This window comes from Electrophorus electricus, chromosome 11, assembly GCF_041902795.1.
Source record: "Electrophorus electricus isolate QZ-2024a chromosome 11, ASM4190279v1, whole genome shotgun sequence".
Classification (NCBI taxonomy): Eukaryota; Metazoa; Chordata; class Actinopteri; order Gymnotiformes; family Gymnotidae; genus Electrophorus; species Electrophorus electricus.
The window spans coordinates 12,408,946-12,432,500 of record NC_137507.1 but is presented as its reverse complement, the minus strand read 5'-3'; the positions used below and the strand labels follow the sequence as shown (position 1 = coordinate 12,432,500).

General features: G+C 40.1%; 1 protein-coding gene across 2 annotated transcripts in view; it reads right to left on the bottom strand.

Annotated features, from left to right (window-relative positions):
• btbd11a (BTB (POZ) domain containing 11a) overlaps positions 1–23,555 on the bottom strand; it is a 109,750-nt gene that overhangs the window by 17,277 nt on the left and 68,918 nt on the right. For both annotated transcript variants that reach the window (XM_027002218.3, XM_027002219.3), the window contains exons 2-4: positions 22,135–22,284; positions 3,623–3,830; positions 576–728 (exon numbers count right to left, since the gene is read on the bottom strand). In XM_027002218.3, the coding sequence (XP_026858019.1) occupies positions 576–728; positions 3,623–3,830; positions 22,135–22,284 (511 nt within the window). The remainder of the gene's footprint in view (positions 1–575; positions 729–3,622; positions 3,831–22,134; positions 22,285–23,555) is intronic.

Genomic DNA, 23,555 nt, shown 5'->3' with positions numbered 1-23,555 from the left:
CACATATTGCATAATTTTACTCCATCTAGGAAACAATTCTGGCACTCCCCACTGTCCCAAAATTGCTGGGCAGTGTTGTAACTTAATTATCCCTGTAATTGCATTGAGTGTTCTAGAGGGAACTGTTGACTGAATTAATTTTTCTCACACTAAAAATAATGTCACAGGCACAAAACTTCAGTCCCTTTTTTTCTGTCAGTCTCCATACACTGACCCCAGATTGAAAATGAGAGAGCATAAACATCTTCATGTCACTGCAGTACACTGTCAGTGTGCAAGCATTTTTTGGGTGTATGTTAACATATCCTACATATGTCTGTGCATGTTTAAATACATATTGTGCATGTATGAATACGCCTGTGCATGTTTGAGTACACATCTGTACATGTCTGCGTACATGTCTGTGTGTCTGAATGCATGTCTGTGCCTGTCTGCATGTCTCTGAGTAAACATTCATGCATGTCTGTATCCGTTTGTGTGTGCCCGAGTACACACCTGCGTATAGACAATGCACAAGTTTGCACACATGTGAGGTTTGTGGCAGGCTCTCGTGTGCGTGTGCAGGCAGGACTCACTTCAGCTGCCGCGGCTCACAGTCCACGCCAGGTAGGAGTAGTCGAGCGGCCTGCCGCACGTCGTCACTGTCCACGGAGAAGCTGCGCCGGTGCTCGCTATGCGCCACGGCCACGCGGACCCACTCCATCAGCGGCGGCAGCACGATGAACGGCCTGTGGGAGGGGACAGAGGCACATGCCAGAGATGACCGCCTCACCCTCCGTGAAGAACAGCCAAGACCCAGCAAACAGCTGTGGGCTCCTGCATAACTCACAGGAACATATTTACAACACCTCTTTATCAAAAACATCATGAAGAAACATAGTGTGCATTTTTTTTTTCTAGTACCTATTCAAAATCTTCTATAAACTCATTCCTTTTTTTCTTTTTACAAACATATGTTGTTGTTGGAACTGAATCTTACAGCATTTCTATTTGCATGCAGATTCTGGCAGGTCAAGAAGAGAACCATAGAAGATAACATACCACTGGGATTTCTATTGCTACTAATTACAAGTGCAAAGCTGCCTCTAATTTGTGTGGCTAATAATATGCTAAATACGAAACACAGCTTTTCTTCATGTCAGAGTCTTCAGTCTGAATGGAAGAACTGTAGTTGCATACTATTAATGACCAACATTCATTATAAATGATTTGGCAGGGGAAAATGTTTAGTTGCATTGTTTGACTTGTTTGATTATGTTTGTTTGGTTGTTTATATTTATATGGAAGTTATTCTTTAGTACCACAACAGCTTATTTTAAATATGAGAGTATTACCTAGGATTTTAATAACCATTGATTTTTTTGTTTGTTGAAATTCTTCTCGGAACAATAGCCTTGGGTACTGATTCTTGAATAATTAAATGTGTGTAATCAAGTTAAAGATTTTTATCAATGAGCTTTAGAGGTCAGTGCTTTTCCTAAAGAAAATTGAAAACAACAGACCAACAAATATATGCACACAGAGTTGAAAACAACAGAAAAACATACCAAAACATCATACACACACACGCACACTACATATACATACATGCACAAGTGTGAATTAGGTTCTAAAATGGGCTGGGCTATTTGCTTTTCCTTAACACAACAGCTTCACGGTATCTGTCCACCTACACATTGCCCAGAAAACACAGTGAAAATGTTGATACATTGGGTTTCATATGCTGCACACACCCACCGGTGGTTAAAAGTATGCAATGTGTGGGACAAAAAAAGCTAGCTATATAAATCCTTGTCTCAGAGTCAGAACTAATGGAGGCATTATGGCCCCTTAACTGTAACCCAAACACAGAGAACAGTGCTACATATAAAAAGTCATTTCAAGATCATTAAATTGTACTACACAAATGTGAACATTTTTCTCACTCCGATATGTTTTCCATGACCAGCGTTTTTACAGTTAGATTTGCACAATCAACAGCCTTTCTCCCTAGACACCAACCCACCGCAGGAGAGCCTGCCAAGAATCCGTGCTCCGCCAAAACAAACGGCAAACCCTTCTCAGCTTCTCGCCTGACTAACTAACGCTCTGCTCCCTTCCCCACCCTGTAAAAAAATGTCTGCACATGGAGCACATGGAGCACATGGTTGAATCCAGAGGCATTTCTTTAGCCATCCAATTCTGAAATTAAAAAGCGAGGCCCCATCTGGGTGGATAAGACGTGGCTGTGTTTTGTCAACTTTGTAATGTGGAAGCACTTCTTCCAGAGCCACTGTACCGAGGACAGGAGTTGTCTCTTCTCAAGGGTAAGCCGAAAAATAGGCCTCCAGAAAAAACAACAACTGTGGTTTCACAAGTTCTGAAAAAAAAAACAATTAGTATACTAAAACATTAGTATACTCTGGATTTCGTAAGAAATCTGGAAATCTCTGACTCTTTCCAAGTTATTTCACTGAAATTGTCAGATGTTTTGAGCTCACCTCTTCTGAAAAAAGATAAAGCTGTAATGTAAATCTAAGGAGATTTGACCAAACTCATTCATTCTGTGAGATCATTTTAAATTGCAACAGACAGGTATGTTGGTTGGTACTTTCATTAGGTTCTTTGAAAGATAGAATGAGACATAAAAAGAGGTGTATCAAAACAGAGGAGGGCTGGAAAAAAGACACTTTGTGTGTGTGTGTGTGTGTGTGTGTGTGTGTGTGTGTTTGTGTGTTTGTATGTGTATGTGTGTGTGTGGTGACAAAGACCTCTGTAAGAGGCTGAAGGAATGTCACTGAGCACATGAACCAAGTCTTAACCAATTGCAGCCACCAACCACTGCCTGGCTAACCACTCTACAGTTCCCTATTTCTGTCCTTTTACATGCATTTCTAAGCTCTTCTTTTTCTTTCTCACTTTGTTCCTCTCTCACCACCACTTCACCATTTGTGTGTCATCATTTCCACCACTGCTTCCTTATTGGTGGTTCATTCCGGTCTTTACCCTCCTCCTGCTTTACTGTTTCTGTATGTGAATCCTCTACCATTTATATTTTATTTTCACTTCACGCCCTCTCTTTAACTATCTCTGGGAGAGATTATCCTCTTCCTTGTGTAAAATAGAGCTTTTCTTTCCAGGAGGGTCATGCTGCCTTGTCTGTACTGTGGAGCAATGCGTGGGTTTCCTCAGCAGGTTCCTTTTTTTATGTAAAAAAATCACATCTGAATTTCAGCTGTCCAGAGACGTTCTGTCATGTGTGTCAAACCGCACTGCAACACAGCAGGTGGTGGATGCTTTCCTGAACTTTCCATTAACACCCATTTCTGCAGCTTACTGGTAGGAAGGGGAGGGGCACAGAGTCCCAGCTGGTAAAACATCATCATTAGATACCTTGGAAACATCTTAACTATCCAAACCTTCCTGCCTGTCCCTTGAGTTCTACAATTAGCTTTGTGCTGACCACATAACTTCCTAAAACAGCCTCTAGGCATTGAGAGAGAGGATCTTATGCAGCAATGAGCTTCGAGCCAGCTTAAACTGGGATTTCTGAAACAGCTTTCACCTTTGATTACTCTTTATTATCACTGAAATAGAAACATGGCAAAAATGATGAGATTCCCTGCCGTGTAATTGCTCCCACCTTTCCGTATGCAGGGTGACTTTTGAAGGCTCCACGTTGGGGTTCTCCCACTCTATCTGGGGGCAGTGCATGAAGTAGCAGAGTGTGTAGAGAGCCTCTGGCTCCCAGTGTATGGCTCCACTACGACTCTGGTGCACCGGTGTTCCATTGCTAGGGTTCTTGATGTGCAGGGGTTGTAGGTGATGCATGGCGCGAGACACCAGGTCACCTGCAGGGGTCAACATGGTATTTTAGAACAGAACCACTACATATGTCATTGTACATTCATATACACTCATCAAGGCTGTAGCAAGGCACTGAATTTCTCTGCAGCAAAATGAAACAAAAAGCAAATTTCAATGAACTATGGAAAAACACACACATTTACAGACAGTGTCTGGTAAACATTTTTTTTGTTTCTTCTTTTTCTTTGAGGTGAGGAGCCTTGGCAGTGGCTAGTTGAAATGTGTTCTGTGCTCTGTGTGTTGTGTGCACAGTGTTTTGGACACACACGCACACACACACACACACACACACACACACACAAGCATGCACATGCACACACGCACACACACACACACACACAAGCATGCACACGCGCAAACACACACACACACACACACACACACACACACACACACACACACACACACAATAGAGCACTGCAACATTCCTGCACACCCACTGAAGGATTCCTTACCATTTCTTTTTTAAGCGAACTCAGAAACACCTTGCTTCTAGTCAGTGTCCATATTAATTAAGTTCTCCTTTTGTTCCAGTCATGAATACATAGATAAGCGGTTGTGTTGGATGTCTCTGAATTGGGTTTATGAAAATGGCTATTATCTAAGAGCTTAGCCAGCCTTATAAATATCGCATTCATAGAATTCCTAAAAAGTCTTTATACACAGTGAAACACCTGCCCTTTTATGCTATGCTAAAAAAATTGGCCAGCCAGTGACCAAATTCTGCTTCACTCCAGGTAGTCTCAAGGACATCTCTCAAGCCTTTCCAAGTGTCCCCAACCACATCTACCACAGACCTTCTGTTTCTTTATAAAGACCCTGCTGTTTTTGTATAGCTGTGCTCCATGAACAACATGCCATCCTCTTTAAGGGCTTGAGGAAAAGCTACCCTCTCACGTGGCCCTCGTGTGCTCTATGACCTGGTGCTGAGTGAGCACCAGACACTATTCTATTAGGGTGAAATGTCATTGACTCTGAGCTCCACGAAGGAGACGCAGAGATCAAATGAAAGGAGCGAGCAGCAGAAGCCAGATGTGAGCCCGAGGACAGCTGCTGCTGGCATTCAAGTGCCCACTGCAAGAAACCTCTGGGGATCCTGTCTATAGCATACAGTGACAACCCACCCTTGTGTTTCCAATACTATGCTGCAACATCATAAAAAGGCACGCAAACTAATACTTTAGACCACACACATACAAGGCTGAGTATTTCTTTCTGTGAGGAGGGAAAAAATGAATTCCTATTAAAGGGTAACAACTGGATGACAACTAACCCAAGATCAATTCGGCTTGGATTCAGTTCATTACTCAAACGCCATGTTGGAAGGCATCCAGAGATAGACATCATCACTCGTGTTTGGCCTCTGGCCTGCCGTTATGGGATATTTGTCTGAAATAAAGTACAGCCCTGAAGTGCAATGAAACAGCCTGCAAACCACTGTGTCAAAACAGCACTGCAAGCCTAGAGGAGTGGCAAACCCTGAACTCATTATTCCAGCAGGGGCCATCTCAAAACCAGTGACCTTTCTCCAGGAAACATAAAAACAACCTTTATGATGCTGTCAAACAAGCTGGTAAGTTCTCACACTACCAAACTAGCACAGCAGTATTACTGATCACTATGACTACAGAATGGATCCCTACTGCTCATTAAGAATGCAGAGTAAAATCAGTAACAGGTAGGCAGTTTTATCATTATAAAAAAAATGTTTATTTTTATATCAATATTAAAGACATAAAGTTTTAACCTGGCATCTTCCTAGTCATGTCTTAATGTGATATGGTTAAAGGTCTGACACTGGTGGGTATGGGTATAGAAATATCAATTACAGGAATCAGTCCAGATTTCTCATATTAGTGCATCTATATGAAGCCAAATAAAATGCAGACATGTAGTACCTTTGGTGCTTGGCCACTGGTTCTAAGAGACTTGTTCAAAAGAAAAATACATTAATTAATTTTGTCCTTCAGTATACACCATGTTTGTTATTTTAATTTAGAAAGAGATAGATAGGCATAGAATAATTTTACCTCAGTTTCTTTCTTTTTAAAACAGAAATAGCCATAACTAATCATCATTCACTAGCCACTTGATTATAACTACCTAGTAACTGTACAGTTCGAGACTGTTGCCAGATGGAATGCCTTTATATGTCATATATACATATACAGTACAATGAAATGCTTTGTCCCATATTTCCCAGTTTTTTTGGAGACTGGGTCAGAGCACAGGTTCAGTCATTGTACAACTTCCCTGAAGCTGAAGGGACTTGCTCAAGGCCCAACAGCAGCAGTATGGCAGAGCTGAGATTTGACCCCACAACCTTCCAATTGATAACCCAAAGTCCTACCCACTAGGACTGCTCCCTGTTGCCATCCCCAGCTTGTGTTTGCCAGTCTGCAACCACTTTTCTCACCACTGATCCATTGCAGGCTGTTGTTGAATACATAGGTCACTCTCAGCCAGGCAATGACAAGTGTACCTAGTGAAGTGGCCAGTGGGTGTATGTGTAAGGTAGATCTTTCTAATACAGCAGCTGGTGAATTAGAGTATTTTGTGTCTTACCTATTACTAATTGAACTAAACTGTAATACATCTTAATACATATAATACATAACACATATTATTTTTTCACCACTCCATAGACTAAACAGCTTCTTGGGGGGAAAACCTGCTGTTGATAACATTCATGTTTTTCATTATTATTTTCATCCAGATTTTTCCCCCAAGATTAGTCACAACTAATTCCCTTTTAGTTCTCATCTTTTGCACAATAGTCACCAACATGTGAGTGTTGCTGGGAAGGCAAGTGTATGTTTTCTCCAAGACACTGACATGAAACACTCTTGAAGAAGACTACCACTTGCTCTAGACTGGCAGAAAAGAAGGACTAGCCTCTATGGGAGCATGGTCAGCTGTGCAGTCCTGGTCTCAGGTGCTGGCTGTAGGATGAAACCTTCTTAGCCAGTTGCATTACTTGAGAGCTCTTGTGTCCACTCCATTACGATGGAAAATTCAGAACTCTTCTCTTATAGCAGCGCATCCTATTGGCCATAAGTCCCCTTTCAAACTGCTCCAATTACAGTTTCACAAATCTTAAAAACAAAACAAAACTGAAACTCAGATATTTCTAACATCAACCTTTTGTTGTTGTTGTTGTTTTTTGTTTTTTTTTACCTTAATTGTTTTTGTCACTGGCGCTGCTGTGAGGGAGGCAGGGAGCATTCACGGTCCTCAACACTTTGCAGTAATTATGCTCCAGACGTTCCCCAGTGGCCACTTTTTTTGCATACCTACATTAATCACCAGAAGGGACTCGTTGGATCTCCCTCTCTCTCCCCACACATGATGCAGTAATAGTAGGTGTAATTATGTGGAACAGATCACACCCACATGGAATATGACACCAGAGGGCTGCCACCTATGAACTAATCAGCTGTGTGTAAGCCCAAACACCTGATATTGAGACATTTCTAGTGTATAATTCTGCACAATATCAAAACAAGTGAGAATATCTATCAGTAAGATGGATGATGAAGATGTTCTTCTTTCTTTTTATAAACCATTTAGTTCTCATCCTGAACAAAGCTGGATGTAAACTAACGACCTTATTCCTGTAGAAAGGCTCTATGCAAACTGCCTTTTGTAATAGCACATTTTCTCTGTTCTGTTCTCCTTTTCTGCTGACCACTGATCTTCAATATCAAGTTTTCCCACACATGCTAATTTGAACATCTTTTATTCTTCAGTGATTAAAAGAGAAGGCAAAGCCAAAATAAAAGACATATGATGACATTTAAAGCATAAGTAATTAATAGTCATATTAAAAGTTAAAAAGACCTTGTCATCAAAGTGTGATTTTCAATACATGAGTTCAACTCATAATATTTACAATTTTAAAAGAGTGATTTATTGAATTAATTTTATGTTTATTATTCTGTCAAAGCATGTGCAGGCTCTTGTAAATTATTTTTAAGTCAGCAATGGCATTTATTTATGATTTAAATTGTATAATTTCCACAGTAGTTTTGCTGAATGCAGTGAGCTCAGTGAGTAAAAGTGCAGTATGAGGCAGAACACCTCTCTGTACACTATAATCATACAGGAAAAAGAGGTTGGACATTAAAAGAAAATCTGCTGACAACAGGACACTCCCACAACAACATTAGAAATATGTATGTGGCAACAGCAGCTTCTCTTGAGACAATATGAAAAGGGGCCTGTAAATAAATATGAAACACCTCTCTGAAGTGGAAAAAAGGCATATCCCACCACATCTCAGCTGGAGAAGTAGCACAGGATTTGTGCCAAAACTGAAGCCAAATGGGCCTTGCTGGATGACACTCAACAGTGTGGACCTTCAGAGAAGTCCCAGAGGACAAAGTTGAAGAAGAATGGCACACATGAATACCGTTTTCTATCTTGTTGGCCTCACATCGGCTTACCGGGAGAAAGGAGGCCTGGACCTTTCGAAGATGATATCAGCAGTCTCTGCTGATGACTACTGCACCTCAACCTCCGGCTGTGGAGGACAAATGCAATCAGCCTACACTCCACCATCTCTCACTTCCTAGTAACAACCCACAAGCATCTACGACTGCCCTCACACAACATATAACAAGCTGGAGCCAGACACACTCAGAAGCAACATTTACTGTCAGAGCTACAGGAGAACACACCATTCACACATATCTACTCTACAACGATATACTCTCAAATGCATAAACGGCACTCACACTGAGATGATAAGGTATTATTTTTGTAATCTTTTACCAATATTGATATTTAACTCTTTGAAATCCTTGATTGTGAACCATACCAATGTCATTTTTACATATGTTGGTCAAAGGCTCTGAAAAATTAACATTTTTGTTTCACTACCTCAAGTCTTTGTAAAGGAGGTCAAAGGCTATGTTCATACAGCAGGTAAAAGTGTCCCAAATTTGATCCTTTTCTTCATATGTGACACAAATGTGGTTATTGTATGGCAGGGTGAATAGCAAAAAAGACAACGAATTTTCAGTTCCAGATTGGGATACTTTCATATGTGTTACTGAAATCTGATTCGTATCTGATACGAGGCATTGCAACAGCCAGATTGGAATTCATGCAACTTTCAAGTTAATCCAACTTGACATTTGTAATGATTTCATGCTGCCAGTAAGGAAAGATGGACGGCAACACTGAGGGGGGATTTGCTGGCATAGTGAGGCAACAGTGCTCATTTGGGGTGATGTTTCTGTACCTTTAGTGAAGATTAACATGACCTGTTGGCTGTTGGCTGTTAGTGCTGACTCCATTTTGAGATATTGTAACTAAAAAACCTAAAAACTAAAAAAAAAAAAAAGGATTTGGTAAGAAAATAAGATTTGGACCACTTTTATCTGCTGTGTGAATGTAACCTAATGACCTCTATGCATTTCTTATGGAATTTTACCTTACCGTGGTATTTCTGACAAGTACTGTCAGTAAGAATCTTTCAGTCTTTGACACAGCATGAATTAATGAAAAATCATTGTGACCATGTCAATTTCATATATTTTGTGTTGAAAAGAGATTTTTGAACTACTAGTTTTGTAAAAGGGTCAGTTTTATACTAGAAAACTGCTCTAAACTGATGTTATTAATTAATTGTTTACCTTGGTTAAATTTTTTGTTCAAAGAATATCAGTTGATAGGTCTTGTCTACATATTTTTTTATTGTAGCATTTATTACAGTCATCAGACTTCAACACTTAACTGTCAACTTACTACTTTACTGCAGGCACAGACATATTGTTCATGTAAAGAATTGTCTACAACTACTGTATTTTTGAATAATAATATGTGTATTTTTGAAACAGATATTTCAATATTCTTAGGATATTCTATTTCTCCACTTGCTGGAGAACTCCTGAACAACGTCTCCTTGTTGGCAAGCTGCAGACATTCCTCTTACACCCAAGGCCTACAAAACTCACCATTTTTACAGCACTGCATTTGGCTTCAAGGATAACATTACCATAATCAGCTATGCACCTTGAGCTCTGCACCATGACAAGTCACTGGACAACAGCAGTGCAAAGGAGAGATCACAGATAGTTTTGTTTTACAACCTAACAAAAGTAGTTGTCAATGTAACAGAGCGGATAATTGGCAGCTATACTGCTAAGAGGCAACCAAGAAAATGGCCACTGGCTCTGTTTTACAATCTCTTGGATGTGGTTGCCCACTTAGTGCTTAAAAGGATGACGGCTGTCCTTGAAAGAGATGGGAAAAGGTCTTCCCACTCCACAGATCCAGTATCAGCCATGACACAGTCCTCACCTTCACAGCCACATCATTGAGGTAATGGGAAAATATGGGAAGACTACAGAGAGGCCACCAGAGAGGAGAGAATCGGACACAAGCAAGCTAAAATCTGGCCAAAGGTAAAAAAAAAAAAGGTTCAAACCTTTTGTGAGATCATAGCTACATTATCTACAAAAGCTGCCAGTAGTGAAATACAAATTAAATTTATAGTCAGTTGAAGAAAAGTGTGTTTAAATTGTGATAAATTATTTCACCTTCCTTTACTGTCTATACATGCAGAAACTGAACAATGTCTGAAAAAGAGTAAAAAAAAGACTGAATCAGTAAAATCTGAAGAAATCAGAAGAAGAGGAACGTAGCAAACCGTCTTTTCAATATGGGTCATTCTAACCCCCTTTATGCCTTTGTGCATTCTAATGTTAACAGTGTGCTTTGCAGTGATTTTTATTTAGTGTATGCACTGGGATATTAATTGTAAATCGAGGCCAAAAGTTTGCCTGAGGAACTGCTCTGAAGCCTCTCCAGGAAGTCATGGACAGTGGCTCCCTGACCATGCATCACTGGCTGGTAAATGACTCTCTAAAATAGATGAACACCTTTTTATTTCATATCTGTGTGTGTAATTCACTGGCACCCACATTGAGGCCTCTGGAGAGGACTGTGACTGCATTACAGAGCTGTGCTCACTGACCAGCAGTCCAGCAGTAAGCAGTCCTCACTATGATCTGACCATTAACAGCTTGCCAGCTCACTTGTCATTTCTAACTACTGACGATGAGCACAATGACTGTGTCATCCTGAAGTACATACATTCTACTGGGAATGCATCACATGATACAGATAACCTGGGGCAATTGTCACAATGAAGTCCTTTAAGAGTGCATTTACTGCAGGACAACGACCAGCAGTCACACTCGATGAAAAATGTCAGATGCAAGCAAAATAAGCACTTGATCACATTACACACTGTGGACAATTACCAGCAAGTGATGGAAGCCAAATGGATTAAGCAATCATGAAAATTAGATTTTGGACCAATCCAAAATGTCCATGTCCGTATATAATTAAAAACAAATAAACAAACAAAAATGTCATTGAATCCTTAACCACTCCCCTCCAGCATGCTTCATGGAACACAAGCTCAGTCTCACATCTCACACATTCACACTCACAGAGCTGCACACACATTCACACACATTTTGCTTCTTGTCTTTACAAAGTCATTAGGCAACAGATGACAGGAGCCAGAGGGCGGAGTCAGATTACCAAGAGAAACATTTAAGAGGCTCTTGAGAGCACATCAATATCATAGCCCTGATTGGAGCAGCCAGGGCTGCTGAACCCGAGTTAATATTTTATTCATGCTGCATCCTATGCCAGGAGAAGTGTGTACAGCCATAGCAGCATGGTCAGACTGGGAATAGTGAGCTGCAGCCTTGCTTACTTTTGTGCCACAGAGTCTCATTTTCTGATGAAAAATGTCACACTTTTGTTTATCTATTGAGGTTCAACAGGGAATATGGTAAAAAGTGTGTATCCATCAGTAATCCCAAGAGGACACTCACGGGTCTGCCATGCTAAATTGAAGTTACTGCAGAATCCCTGAGGAGTCAGCTCATTAAAATGATTTATATAATGAGCTTGCATTAGCCTGTCAAAGGTGATTGTCATTTACAATCAGTTTCTTCACTCCCAAACAGTCAGAGGACCCTCCAAACAAACAAAAACACAGGCAATAAGAGCCTACGCGTTCAAGCTAGAAGCCATGAAATCAAAGCTCCCGTCTGGAGGTCCAGTGTGGTGGGAAGTCTACAGTGGGCAGATATGGTGTAATAGCATGGTCAGGACTGTGACAGTAGCCACTGCAGGGTGGATCACAGTTTGGGCTTGAGGTTTTTTATGAATAGCCACTGGGTAGATCATGCATATACAGAACACCTCACATTCAGCCTTTGAAGGTTGGAAGAAATCTCTGACTGGGAGACTTAAATGCATTTAATTTATGAAGAGTTTTCTTCACGTCAAAGTATTGGCTTTTCAATTTAAGGCAATCACATAGGATGCCTTTCTCAACCTGGATAAACTAATTAAGTGTCACAGTGATGCCAGAATTGTGATGGAACAGTGAGCAAAATGCTGAGCCTGGGAGCCGGACAGAAGTGCGAAACTGCTCTTCTTCACTTGAGACCAAATGCCTCAGCTATTAACTACTGAATTGAAAACATCAGGAAATAATGCTGATGCTCTTTAATTACTCCTTCTCAGTTTGGCTCCAGGGCTTTCCTTTGATGGTGGAATATCACTACCGTGCTGTGCATTTGCAGCAATGCCCTGCATAGCTCCTACAGCTTCCTTTTTAAAAGGTGTAAAATAGAAAGACCGACTGGTACAAAGAGATAATGTGCACCATTATATTTATAATGACTCTTGTCCTTTTTTCCTAAGAAGGAGCATGGTCAAGTGTCTGTTTATATTTTTGACAACTAGACAGGTGTTAAAAGCATAGCGTTTTAATCTATGGCTGGTATGAATTTTAAGAGCACCTCTAAACAAAAAAAAGGGACCGTATTTACATTTACATATATTACACCACATATTTTGTGCCAATTTTAAGTTGATTTCTATTAATTTATTACCATTTATTATCAAATGCTGCAACAATGTTTATACATTTTAATAGTGTTTTTGAAGACAGTGGTTGTTAGAGCACAAAGGTGTAATGACTGAGCTTTAAAGTAGACTGAAAGCAAACATGGAGAATAAGCTGACTAATACTCCAGTAGAGAAAGGCCCTGCTTTCCTACACATATTTCTTCATAAATGACTTTCTTGTGCAGTTCTGTTTCATCTACAATAAAACCTTCTTGCTGCAAATACTGCAACTATGAAGGTTTCTCCCTGTATTTCTACAGTATTCTAGATTATTGGTATATTGGACTCTAATTTACTCTACTGGCTAGGATGTATTGTATGAGTAAATGACAAAGCACCTTGTAAGTCACTGCGGATAAGAGTGTCTGCTAAATTCCATAAATGTAAATGTAATGCAGATCATGCTTCATGTATGGTATGCTCCTGATCTAGAGATAACAAGAACATATGTCATGTCTGTAATGCTGCTGGCCCGAGTGACGCAGGGTGCAGGGCAAGGCGCACAGACTTCCTCGACGGTGCAAGACGTTTATTAACATTAAACATAGACGACAAATGTAGCACTCGCATACAACATCCAAGATGAACATGATAACATTTGATGACTAACACATACACATGAAATGGTAATAACACAAACAGACATTACAGCTACAGCGTTGTTTACATATATAGACAGTTACACAAAGTAGCGACAATGACCAATGAGGGTGCACACACTGACAGGGGTTTAAATAGACAAACATTACACAGTAAACCCTGTGCAGGTGTGTGCAATCCTGGGAGGGCGTGGTTATAAATAATACACATGTAAATCCCCCTGCATGCAGTGGGCTGTACTACGTGACTCATGGGGCGAGGAGCATTCCTTGACAATGTCCCTCTCATGAAGGTTCCACCTGTGCACATACATTCCCTGGCCTTCACCAGACCCTTTCCAACTCAACTGTTCCATAACCCATGCAATCATCATTGTCTTTGCTGGGTCTTTCCACACCATTTCTCAGTGTTTCCTTTTGGTGTTTGGGTTTTCCTAGTTTCTGCCTAAAATTTGTTTGATTCTCTGCCTTTCTGGTATTTTGACTTGAACTGTTTTTTTTTTTTGTTTTGTTTTTTTTGGTTTTCATCTGCTGGATCATGCTTAATAAAAAAACAACTTATGTATTTGCATTCATAATCCTGAATCCTGGTGTTACAGTATGCAACTTAATGTTTGTTGATATTCAAGAAACATCATCTCCTAGGTTTCAGGAAACAAGTGTGAAGATTCCTGAGCTGAGACACACATAATTAGATCCTAGCACAAAACATTTCTTCCAGTCAATGAGGGCAAAGGCAAACATGCATCTACTTTTCAGACACCACCACATTTTGCAGCATTATGGAGAGCCTCAGAGGAAATTCAAACAGATGCATAGAGCTGAAGTTAATTTCTCTATTGTTTTCAATGAAAATACCTTAGAGCAACAGTGATCTTCAGTGGCAGCAGATGATGGTGTTCGAAATCCCATTATATCACTGCAGACCCACAGAGCACAAGGGAGTCTAATGGATTCATTTTTCACTTAAAATGATATAGACATTGGATTCTATATCATTTCTTTCATATCTGTTCTAGTTACAACTACTCAAATAACATAATTACACAAATAGTTCTTGACAGCTCTTACATAAATTGGGACACATTGGTCATACTTTAGTTCGAGCTATTTACTTCTTATCAAGTTGACATAAAAATAACAAAAACAGTAACACAAACTGTATGTAATCTTGGTTGGATTTCCAATTGAATATAGCCTACTAGCGTATTTAGGAACTAAAAGCAAATACAAATAGTTTTGTTTTACAGTCGCATCAAAGAAAAAAGCCACATACTGCAGTCTTTTTCTGACAATTTTCTGTTTGAATTCTGCCAGGTATATTAGTCAAAGCCAATCTGCAGGAAGTGGGGCATGCAGGGAGCAACTGGGAAGGGAAATTGCCCATGGAGGTCAGCAACTTTGCCAGAGGAAGAGAGAGGCCCTCTCCTTCTCTTGGAATTTGAGAATGGAGTGTCATGCTTTTCAGACTGCAGAGTGCTCCCACAAATCTTTCAATGGCCAATCAACATTATAAACATTTTTCCACTCCCCTGTTGACCACTGTTACAGAAATTTGGGCAAACACTTTAAAATGATCTATCAGAATGTGAATCAAAGCAAGGATGTGAACAGAGCAGCCTTTATTACACATATGTTCTACACTGAAAGGAAAGAATGCAAAGAAAGTGCAAGGATATCCTCATTTTATTACTGTATGACAACAAAATATGTAACGAAGTATGTGCAGAACAGAAGTGCACTGTAAAGAAACCTTTTATGAGATGTGGGTAATGAGAGGTTTCTCTGTTTCTCCAGTTAAAGGAATATTTCTTTGCAAAATGTAGACTGCTCCAAACTCTAAAAAGTTGTCAAAAAACTTTTTTATAGGCCTGTGTAATATGTGTTTCATTTATGAACTAAAGTCTAATTATGTAAAACCATTTGAAAACCAAAAAAGCTACCCATATCTGCTTTCTGAATCACCTCTCAAGACATTTCCAGATGCTATTGGTGCATGAAAAAATTATTTCCCCACCAAGAGAAACATCAAACATTTGTGCTCTGGTTCTACTCAGGTGCCATGTTGCCGTGCTCCATATTGTCATGGCAATTCAGGAGAATCAATTGCTCTGGACTTTCCCTATCATTGAATTAGATGTCAACCACAGTTATTCATCGACTTTAAAAGCAAGCTGACATTCTCTCTATCTTCATTTTTGTCCATTTGGCATAATTTCAGGGCTGAGGCTTCTTGGAGGAGGAATAGTTGATGAGTTCAGCCCATCTACAATATGGAGGACAGTAATGTAACTACTTGGTAGGGCAGCAGTTGGATATTGGGGGTGGGAGGGGCTGGGGGAATGGGGGGTCCTACAGCAACCGTAAAGTCCTAAAACATGACAGTTATAACAATTATGAATTTTATCAGAATATATGCATCGCATAGTACTGGATCACTGAAAAATACTAATTTGGCTAGCAATGTGTTATCTAAATATGACATTTATTGCAATCCAAGTAGGTAATTTAGCATAAGCATTTAGGTTAACATTAGACGAGGCTTTAACATTATATGTATTATGTGATGTACAGGTGTTCAAGCACAAAGGCAAGCACAAGTCAATTCAAGTACAAAGGCAGCGCTCAGAAGTAAAAATAAAAAGCTGTTGGCTGAATTAAACAGACTAAACTGGATGCTTACTTCAGAAGACAGGAGAAACTTAATGGCTGGATGTTCTGCCCACTGAAATGCCAGAGACAGGAATTTGAAGTCTATCATAGACAATGAATGCAAGGCACATTGCATGAGTGCATGCCTTCAGAGCACTGACACACACACACACACACACACACACACACACACACACACACACACACACACACACATATATATATATATATATATATATATATATATATATATATATATATATATATATAAACACACACACAGGAGTATACCAGGATGATGGCCCCAAGTGACAAAGTGCTTAGTGAGAACTTTAGACAGCAGAAATCTGAGTAGAATGGAAATGAGGATCAGCAGGGACCATCATGGGAGGATAAACCTCTGCACAATATGTACCACTGACAGATAGTGGAAGTGGCTGATATGACGAGATCCTACCAATGGCAGGAAAAGGCTGGATTGAAAGACAGCACAGTAGCACTAATCATAGCAGCACAGGAACAAGAGCTGAGCATGAGATCAATAGAGGCTGGCATCTACCACACCAGGCGGGACCCCAGATGTAGGCTGTGCAAAAATGCCCCTGAGACAATCCTGCACATAACAGTGGGATACAAGATGCTAGCAGGCAGGGCATACATGGAAAGCCATAACCAAGTGGCTGGCATAGTGTACAGAACATCTGTGCTGAGTATGGGATTGAAGTTCCAAGGTCTAAGTGGGATATACCCCCAAAGGTGGTGGAAAATTACCACACTAAAATCCTGTGGGACTTCCAGATACAGACAGACAAGATGGTAATGGATAACCAACGGGACATAGCAGTCGTGAATAAACTGCAGAAGAGGGCTTTAGTGATAGATGTGGCAATCCTAAGCGATAGCAACATCAGTAAAATGGAACATAAGAAGCTCAAGAAATACCAAGGGCTGAAGGAAGAGCTAGAAAACATGTGGAGGATGAAGGCAACTGTGGTTCCCATGGTAACCGGAGGACTATAGGCTTTTTGCCCCAGGGCCCAGAATCCTAGTTAAACCACCGATAAAGGGACAAGATGTTCAGACTTCTATGAATTACCTTCATAGCATAGTCTTTGACATGCTCTAAAGTTTCGCTGATGATTTTGTATCAAGATGACCTTCTCTGGTAGCCTGCATCCCAGGGGTAAGAGCAAAGGTTTTGATTAAGTAATCATCACCAAGGGGTTTTTAAGTCTGAATCTGCTAGTCATGATTGTTTATGCTAGTTTCAGATGATAGGAAGGTTTGTGATGAAGATATAGATAAAGGAGAATTAAAGAGCAAAGTGAAAAAGAAAAAGGCTTGATACTTTCAACTGCTTTAATTTTAGAGCTAAAGGTAAGATGAAGCTGAAAAAGTATGTTTGATGACATTCCGGCCATAAGAATAAAACATATAATGCAGATAAACATTTTTCTATAGTTAGTTTACTAAAATACATATTAAACCTTCTTAGTTTTTAATTAAGGAGGCCCATATGATAGTAGGTTTCCTAGCCAAATTTTTTAATCAGTCCAATCTGTATGTGTGACCACAAGAGAAATAGACTTGGAAGAAATTAATACCATATTGGGACTAACAGGGTCTTCTGATCGTACAGTTTTAGTGTAATGGCATGCAGTAATGATGATAAATTGTCAGTCCTAAAAACATACTTTATAGTCAATTCTGTAAGGGAATAAAGTCAAAGAGAGAAACATAGTCTAAGATGGTCTTCTTTCAGTGCTGCTAACCTGTCAGTGCTGCCATTCTGCCATGATCTTAGCATTCATGGCATCTTTACATGTTTTGAGTGAAAATGAACAGTGTTACATCAGTGGGGAGTCATGATTGAAAATATGACATCAGCATTGGTAACCTTGAGTGCTGTGTCTATTAGTTTAAATGAATGATATTTAAAGTAGCTTTTTTTCTGGCTTCAAAAGGATGAGACCTAATTAAACATATGCATTATTATTAACAACCATCCTCTCTAATTCACAATTATGCCAATGTCTTTATACATTATTTTATCATACCTACCACCCCACCATTGCCTGTTAATTCCAAGCCAAACAAATGAGCTTGAGCCAGAGTTGAAAGGTTTGTTTGCTGTGACAGTGCCTATGCGGCGTCTGAGTGCTAATGCAGCAGTTGTGAGTATTTATCCTAGCCAGCAGGCCGAGGGAAGTGAGGGAGGGAAGGACAAACCTGCATGCTCTCCTAAGCCTCCAGAGGTGCGGAAGAGACAGAGAGATAGACAGAATACAAAAAAAGGAACAATATGAAGCTGATCTAACCCAGCAAGCTGGGTTAATAGTTAAATGATTTTTAAAATGTAGATGTACTCCTAAATACATTTATTATTTTGTCATACAAACTTCCCACACATGCAACCATAAAGACATAATCAGGGGGGGAAAAGAAAAGAAAAAAAAGCCTAATAATCTGTATCAGTGATTTAGACAATATTTAAAGTTTTATTATGTTTTAAACTATAATGTAGCTAGCAATTAGCTATCTAGCAAAGACAATATCCACAAAGTAGACAAGATAATGAGTAGTGAAGTTATAAAGTCACCACAAGGCTACACTAATGACTTGATCAGTAATAAAAGTGATTAATTTGCCATTTTCACATTGGCAATGTAGCAGGAGGACTATATCAGAGAAGCCAGAAGTGATTGCTTGTTACTTTTTGTTTATGCCACAGATGACCCAGTAGCTGGTTAGTTTTGTGTGCAGAAGAGGAGGAGGAGACATCCCATCTCAATCATTTTACCTGCCATGGAGACTAACCCAGCCACCGTAACTGGGCTACACAAGATTCACCCAGTGAATCATGAAATGACCCAGTTGGCTCAATGCAGCATTCGGGTAGCCAAAATAACCCAGCATTTTTTAGAGAAGTACTTATTATTTTATTTAGATAAATTACATAGTTGCTGGCATTTTAGATTTAGCATATTTCATAAGAGCTAGTGAAGAGTTAGCATTTAAGGCTGAGACCTCTTGGAGGAGGTATACCTGACAGCTTCAGTCCATCTTCAGTATGGAGGAACACGATGTTTGCAGCTTCAGTGAATTACACTAATACCCTAATAACCTAATAACATTGATAGATGCTTTAAAGTTAGGCTCTATTTTTTTTGTGTCAAGATTACCTTCTTCACTAGGCTGCATCCCAGGGGCTGGAGAAAAGGGGTTGATTAAGAAATCATTGTAAGGGGAACAAGGGAAAGTTTGTGATAAGAACTACAGGAAAATGAAAAAGTAAGGTGGATAAAGCTTACTATTATTGAGTGGGGGGAGAGGGGGTTAAATTTAAGGTGATTATGCAAATTGATATTTGAATACTCAATAGTCTAATGGTATGTGACCATGAAAGACATTGCCATCTTGTGATGGAGAGCTTTTGCTCATACAGTTTTAGCAGAATGGGAAGCTGTTTTGATGAAAAATGCCTTATTCTTGAGAACACACATCATAGTAAATTCTCTTAACAAATACAATGGATGAGAGTCAGATAAGATAGATTTGTACCAAGGGTGTAAAAACTAGGTGTCTCTGTTGCCAATATACAAATTTATACAGTATCAAACACACAAACACACAGACACATATATATGTACACATACACAGAGGCAGACAGTAGCCTAAAAAAAAATCAGTTTCATATCACCATAGCAACAGCACTCCTATTCTCACATGACACACTGCCCTTTAAAAAGCCTCCTGGGTGCGAGCTCCATTCTATTCAATGGTGATCACATTTCATTTCCATTTAATCACTAAAAGGGAGACCAACATTAGACAGCCCTTTGTGACAGAGTATGAGTACTGGCCTAAACAGTGTCGCACACCCAGGATCTGGAATGGATGGGTCTTATTGTCAAGCGCTCCACACACCAGACTACATTTCCTGGTTTAATATGCCATCACATGCCTTTGACCACAGCAACCCAAATGGCAGATGTCAGATCCATGGACACTCATTACAGAGAAATATGCTAGGCACACATGCCAGCAAGCAAACTTGGAACCCTTTCATAATTAGGAGGCATAGTGAAGTCAAAGGAGATGGGAAGAACACATTCTCGTGTCACTACTGTCTCAAAACATATTGATTAATAACACCAATTTACCAGTTATATACATGACAATTATACCACTTCTGTCAATGTTCAGTTCTGTCAATATAAGTCTTCATTAGAACACTCAATTATTACCATTGCCATTTAATGAGTTGAATACATTACTATTAAAATAAAGCAAAATTAGTTAATGATCAGTTACACTCACTGGCTCATGCACCATTTGAAATCAAGCAAAGGTTTACTATAATTATACATTTTCAGCGAGATACATAAATATATGCTTTCGATATCTACTGATTACTATGCCTATTTTGCTGGCATAAAAGCTAATGCCCTGCACAGCATTACTCAGTGGAGCAACTTCATTGTGAACATAAAACTTGAAATCCATAAATATATTTATTTGCTTAAGAAATACATAATTATCCAAGCTTTTAATTGACCCACATATTTACAGTGCCCATTTTTTAGTTCATAGCATTTCCTCTTGGTGGTATGTAGACAGAAATATATCTCACTAATATTTGTTGTCCAGCCCACATCTTTGCTTTTTTGTGGGTGATTGGAGCATGTGTAATGCAAGTTTGTCCTGCTTTGCACAGAAGGCACTGTTGATTACAGATATGGAGGGTCACTGTCTCTGTAATTTGCATGTATGCTTCTGCACAGATTGGATTTGACCTGACTGAATTTACATGTATTTATTTGGCATGCAAGCTCAAGGGCCTAGTTCCAGAGCAAATCAGTGCTGTCCTCTTGCATCTTGATTATTAGACGCCTTGAGTGTGTGATTGAAAATGAACATGGCTGCTCTCCAAATGTACCATACAAGGCTTTTGAGTTCATTAAAGAGGCAAGCAGAGTTGATACTTACACAAATACACACACACACACACACACACACACACACACACGCCCAAATACACACGCACGCACACACATTCACACAGCTTCTAGCTCTTACATATCCCCACCAAGACAAACACAGAGGTCTTAGTCTGTCTGCGCTCTTCATCTGTGGCCTGATCTAGATGCAAAACAATCTGTCCAAAGCAAGGCACACACACCAGTGTAAAGGGTGGGGACTTCCAGCTGCTGACCACTGGCCTCTTACACCCACATAAATCCAAAAACAGCCACTACCTCAACAAATGATCCAGATGTCAGAAAGGGGATGCATATCTGTTCATTCTGTACAAGGCTTTCTATTTCACCAGTACAAAAGAAATACACATACATTTGATATTATTCACATATAATTACCTATATACTCCTAAAACCTGTTAGGTTACTTCCCACTGGTGTACAGCAGCATCTCACCTCTCCCACACAACTCCAAGCACATCTCCAAGACGGATTTCTAACCCTGTGTATCCTCATTTACCTCAGTTTTCTCTGCTGTCAATCATTGACATACTAATGGACTTCTATCCTCTTTTACCTTAACTGTTTTGTCGAAATATTCGGACTCAGAACTATATCTCCTATAGGCATTCATACATTGTAACAAAATCCGACAGACTGTAACTATAACAACCATTAATCCTTCCTATTAATTCTGTTCACTTACTAGGCAGTGTCAGGATGTTCTTCTCTGGGTCTTAGTTGCACTCCAGGTTTTTCCTCAGTGTATCTTAATTTGTTCTTGCCTCTGCTACCTTGGCCAGGAACTGGTCTGGGTCATGAGCTCCTGATGCTTGTTGCCTGATGGTTAGTGATTGAAGTGGGGCCATAGCCAAGCATTTGTTCATGTGTTGATTATTAACCCGATTCATCTTTCCTTAAGTTAATGACAATTGCTTAATGTGTACAAAAACATATTTTTTGATCATTGCTCTTTGCAGTAAATTATTAAAATAAATGACCAAAAAATATCAGGGTTATTTCTGATCAGGCCAATCCTGCAGTTACACCACACACAACTGCACACACACAGACACACATGCACACACACTGCTGATGACTCTTGGGGAACTCACTGAGCTCGGCAATGCTTCCCACGCGCGTGGCCAGGAGGCACTGTTCGATGGTGCGAAGCTCTGCCTGGCTGAAGGCATGGCCCTCTGCGCCTTTCCCTGCTCGTTGCTGCTCCCGGTGCAGGTTCAGGCTCTCCGGCAGACTCAGCACACCTGCAGACAAACAGCCATGAGATCCCACACAGTCCTGAAACGGCCATCACCTCAGCCAAACATATGTCACCTTTAAGGACAATGCTAGCAACACATTGTTAATGACCAAAGCTATAACGGTCAAACACATATACCGCAAATGCACCAGTCCTAAAAAGCTCTTTGAAATCCAGAGGTTTTTGAGCAGCCCATTAAAAACCCTTTGAAATGTGCTAATGACTATAACTGGCATGGTTGGACAATTTCCATCTGTCAGTATGAAGAAGCGCACAGGTGGATTCATTACAGACTTCCTGCATGTGGCACTAGGCCTCCTCTGGTAGGCCCCCCTGCTGCCTCAGTAGCCCTAATCAAATTACAGCACAGAGCTTCAGCCGCAGCTTTTGTTTGGACAGGGAGGACAGGCTGCGACAGATGGGATATTGAACTTAGCCACAGGTGAATAGGGAACGCTACAAGCACACGTCTGCCCGGGACCATGACTTCTCACAACGGAGCAATATTATGTTTCTGTGTGCGAAAATAATTACAAAGACAGAGATAAACACTGGCACTCCAGATTGGATGCACACAAAGAGCATGTGCCCCTATCTCTGTACCTTCGACATAAACACACACACACACACACACACACACACACACACACACACACACACACACACACACACACACACACACACACACACCCACACACACACATAAAAGAAACTGTTTCAAGTGTCTTCCAAACTGAAACATTGTAAAGAATTGCAGAAATGTCATGTCTATTGTCATATATTGAAAGAACTGTACACTGTGACAGAAGCAATGTGAATACTCATAACTTTCATAAATCTGTAGTTAAAATGGCACATCTAGTCAAATGCACACATAGTTTTTAAGAGTTTCTTGCTAGAAATGCAGCATGAATAATACATGGTTCATCGTATTTGGGGCATTTAACAGGCCCACTCTACTCTTGACCCAAGCATAGACATCTGTCCCAGTGGTTGCTATTAACTGTGGGGAGGGTGAGTCCAGAATGCAGTCCAGCTACAGAATCCACCCAAAATGACTGGACACTGCAAAATCTGTTTGCATTTTTTTAAGGAATCCAAGAATATCTCTCTCACACACACACACCCATCTATCCACCCACCCACCCATAAACACTACACACACAGAACGAGACAGAGGAAGAGAAGCGCATGGATTGTTGGCAAGCTGTCAGTCTCCCCCCTTAAATTCCCCGAATGCAACTGGAGGAGAAATGGACATTTTTAATCACTAGA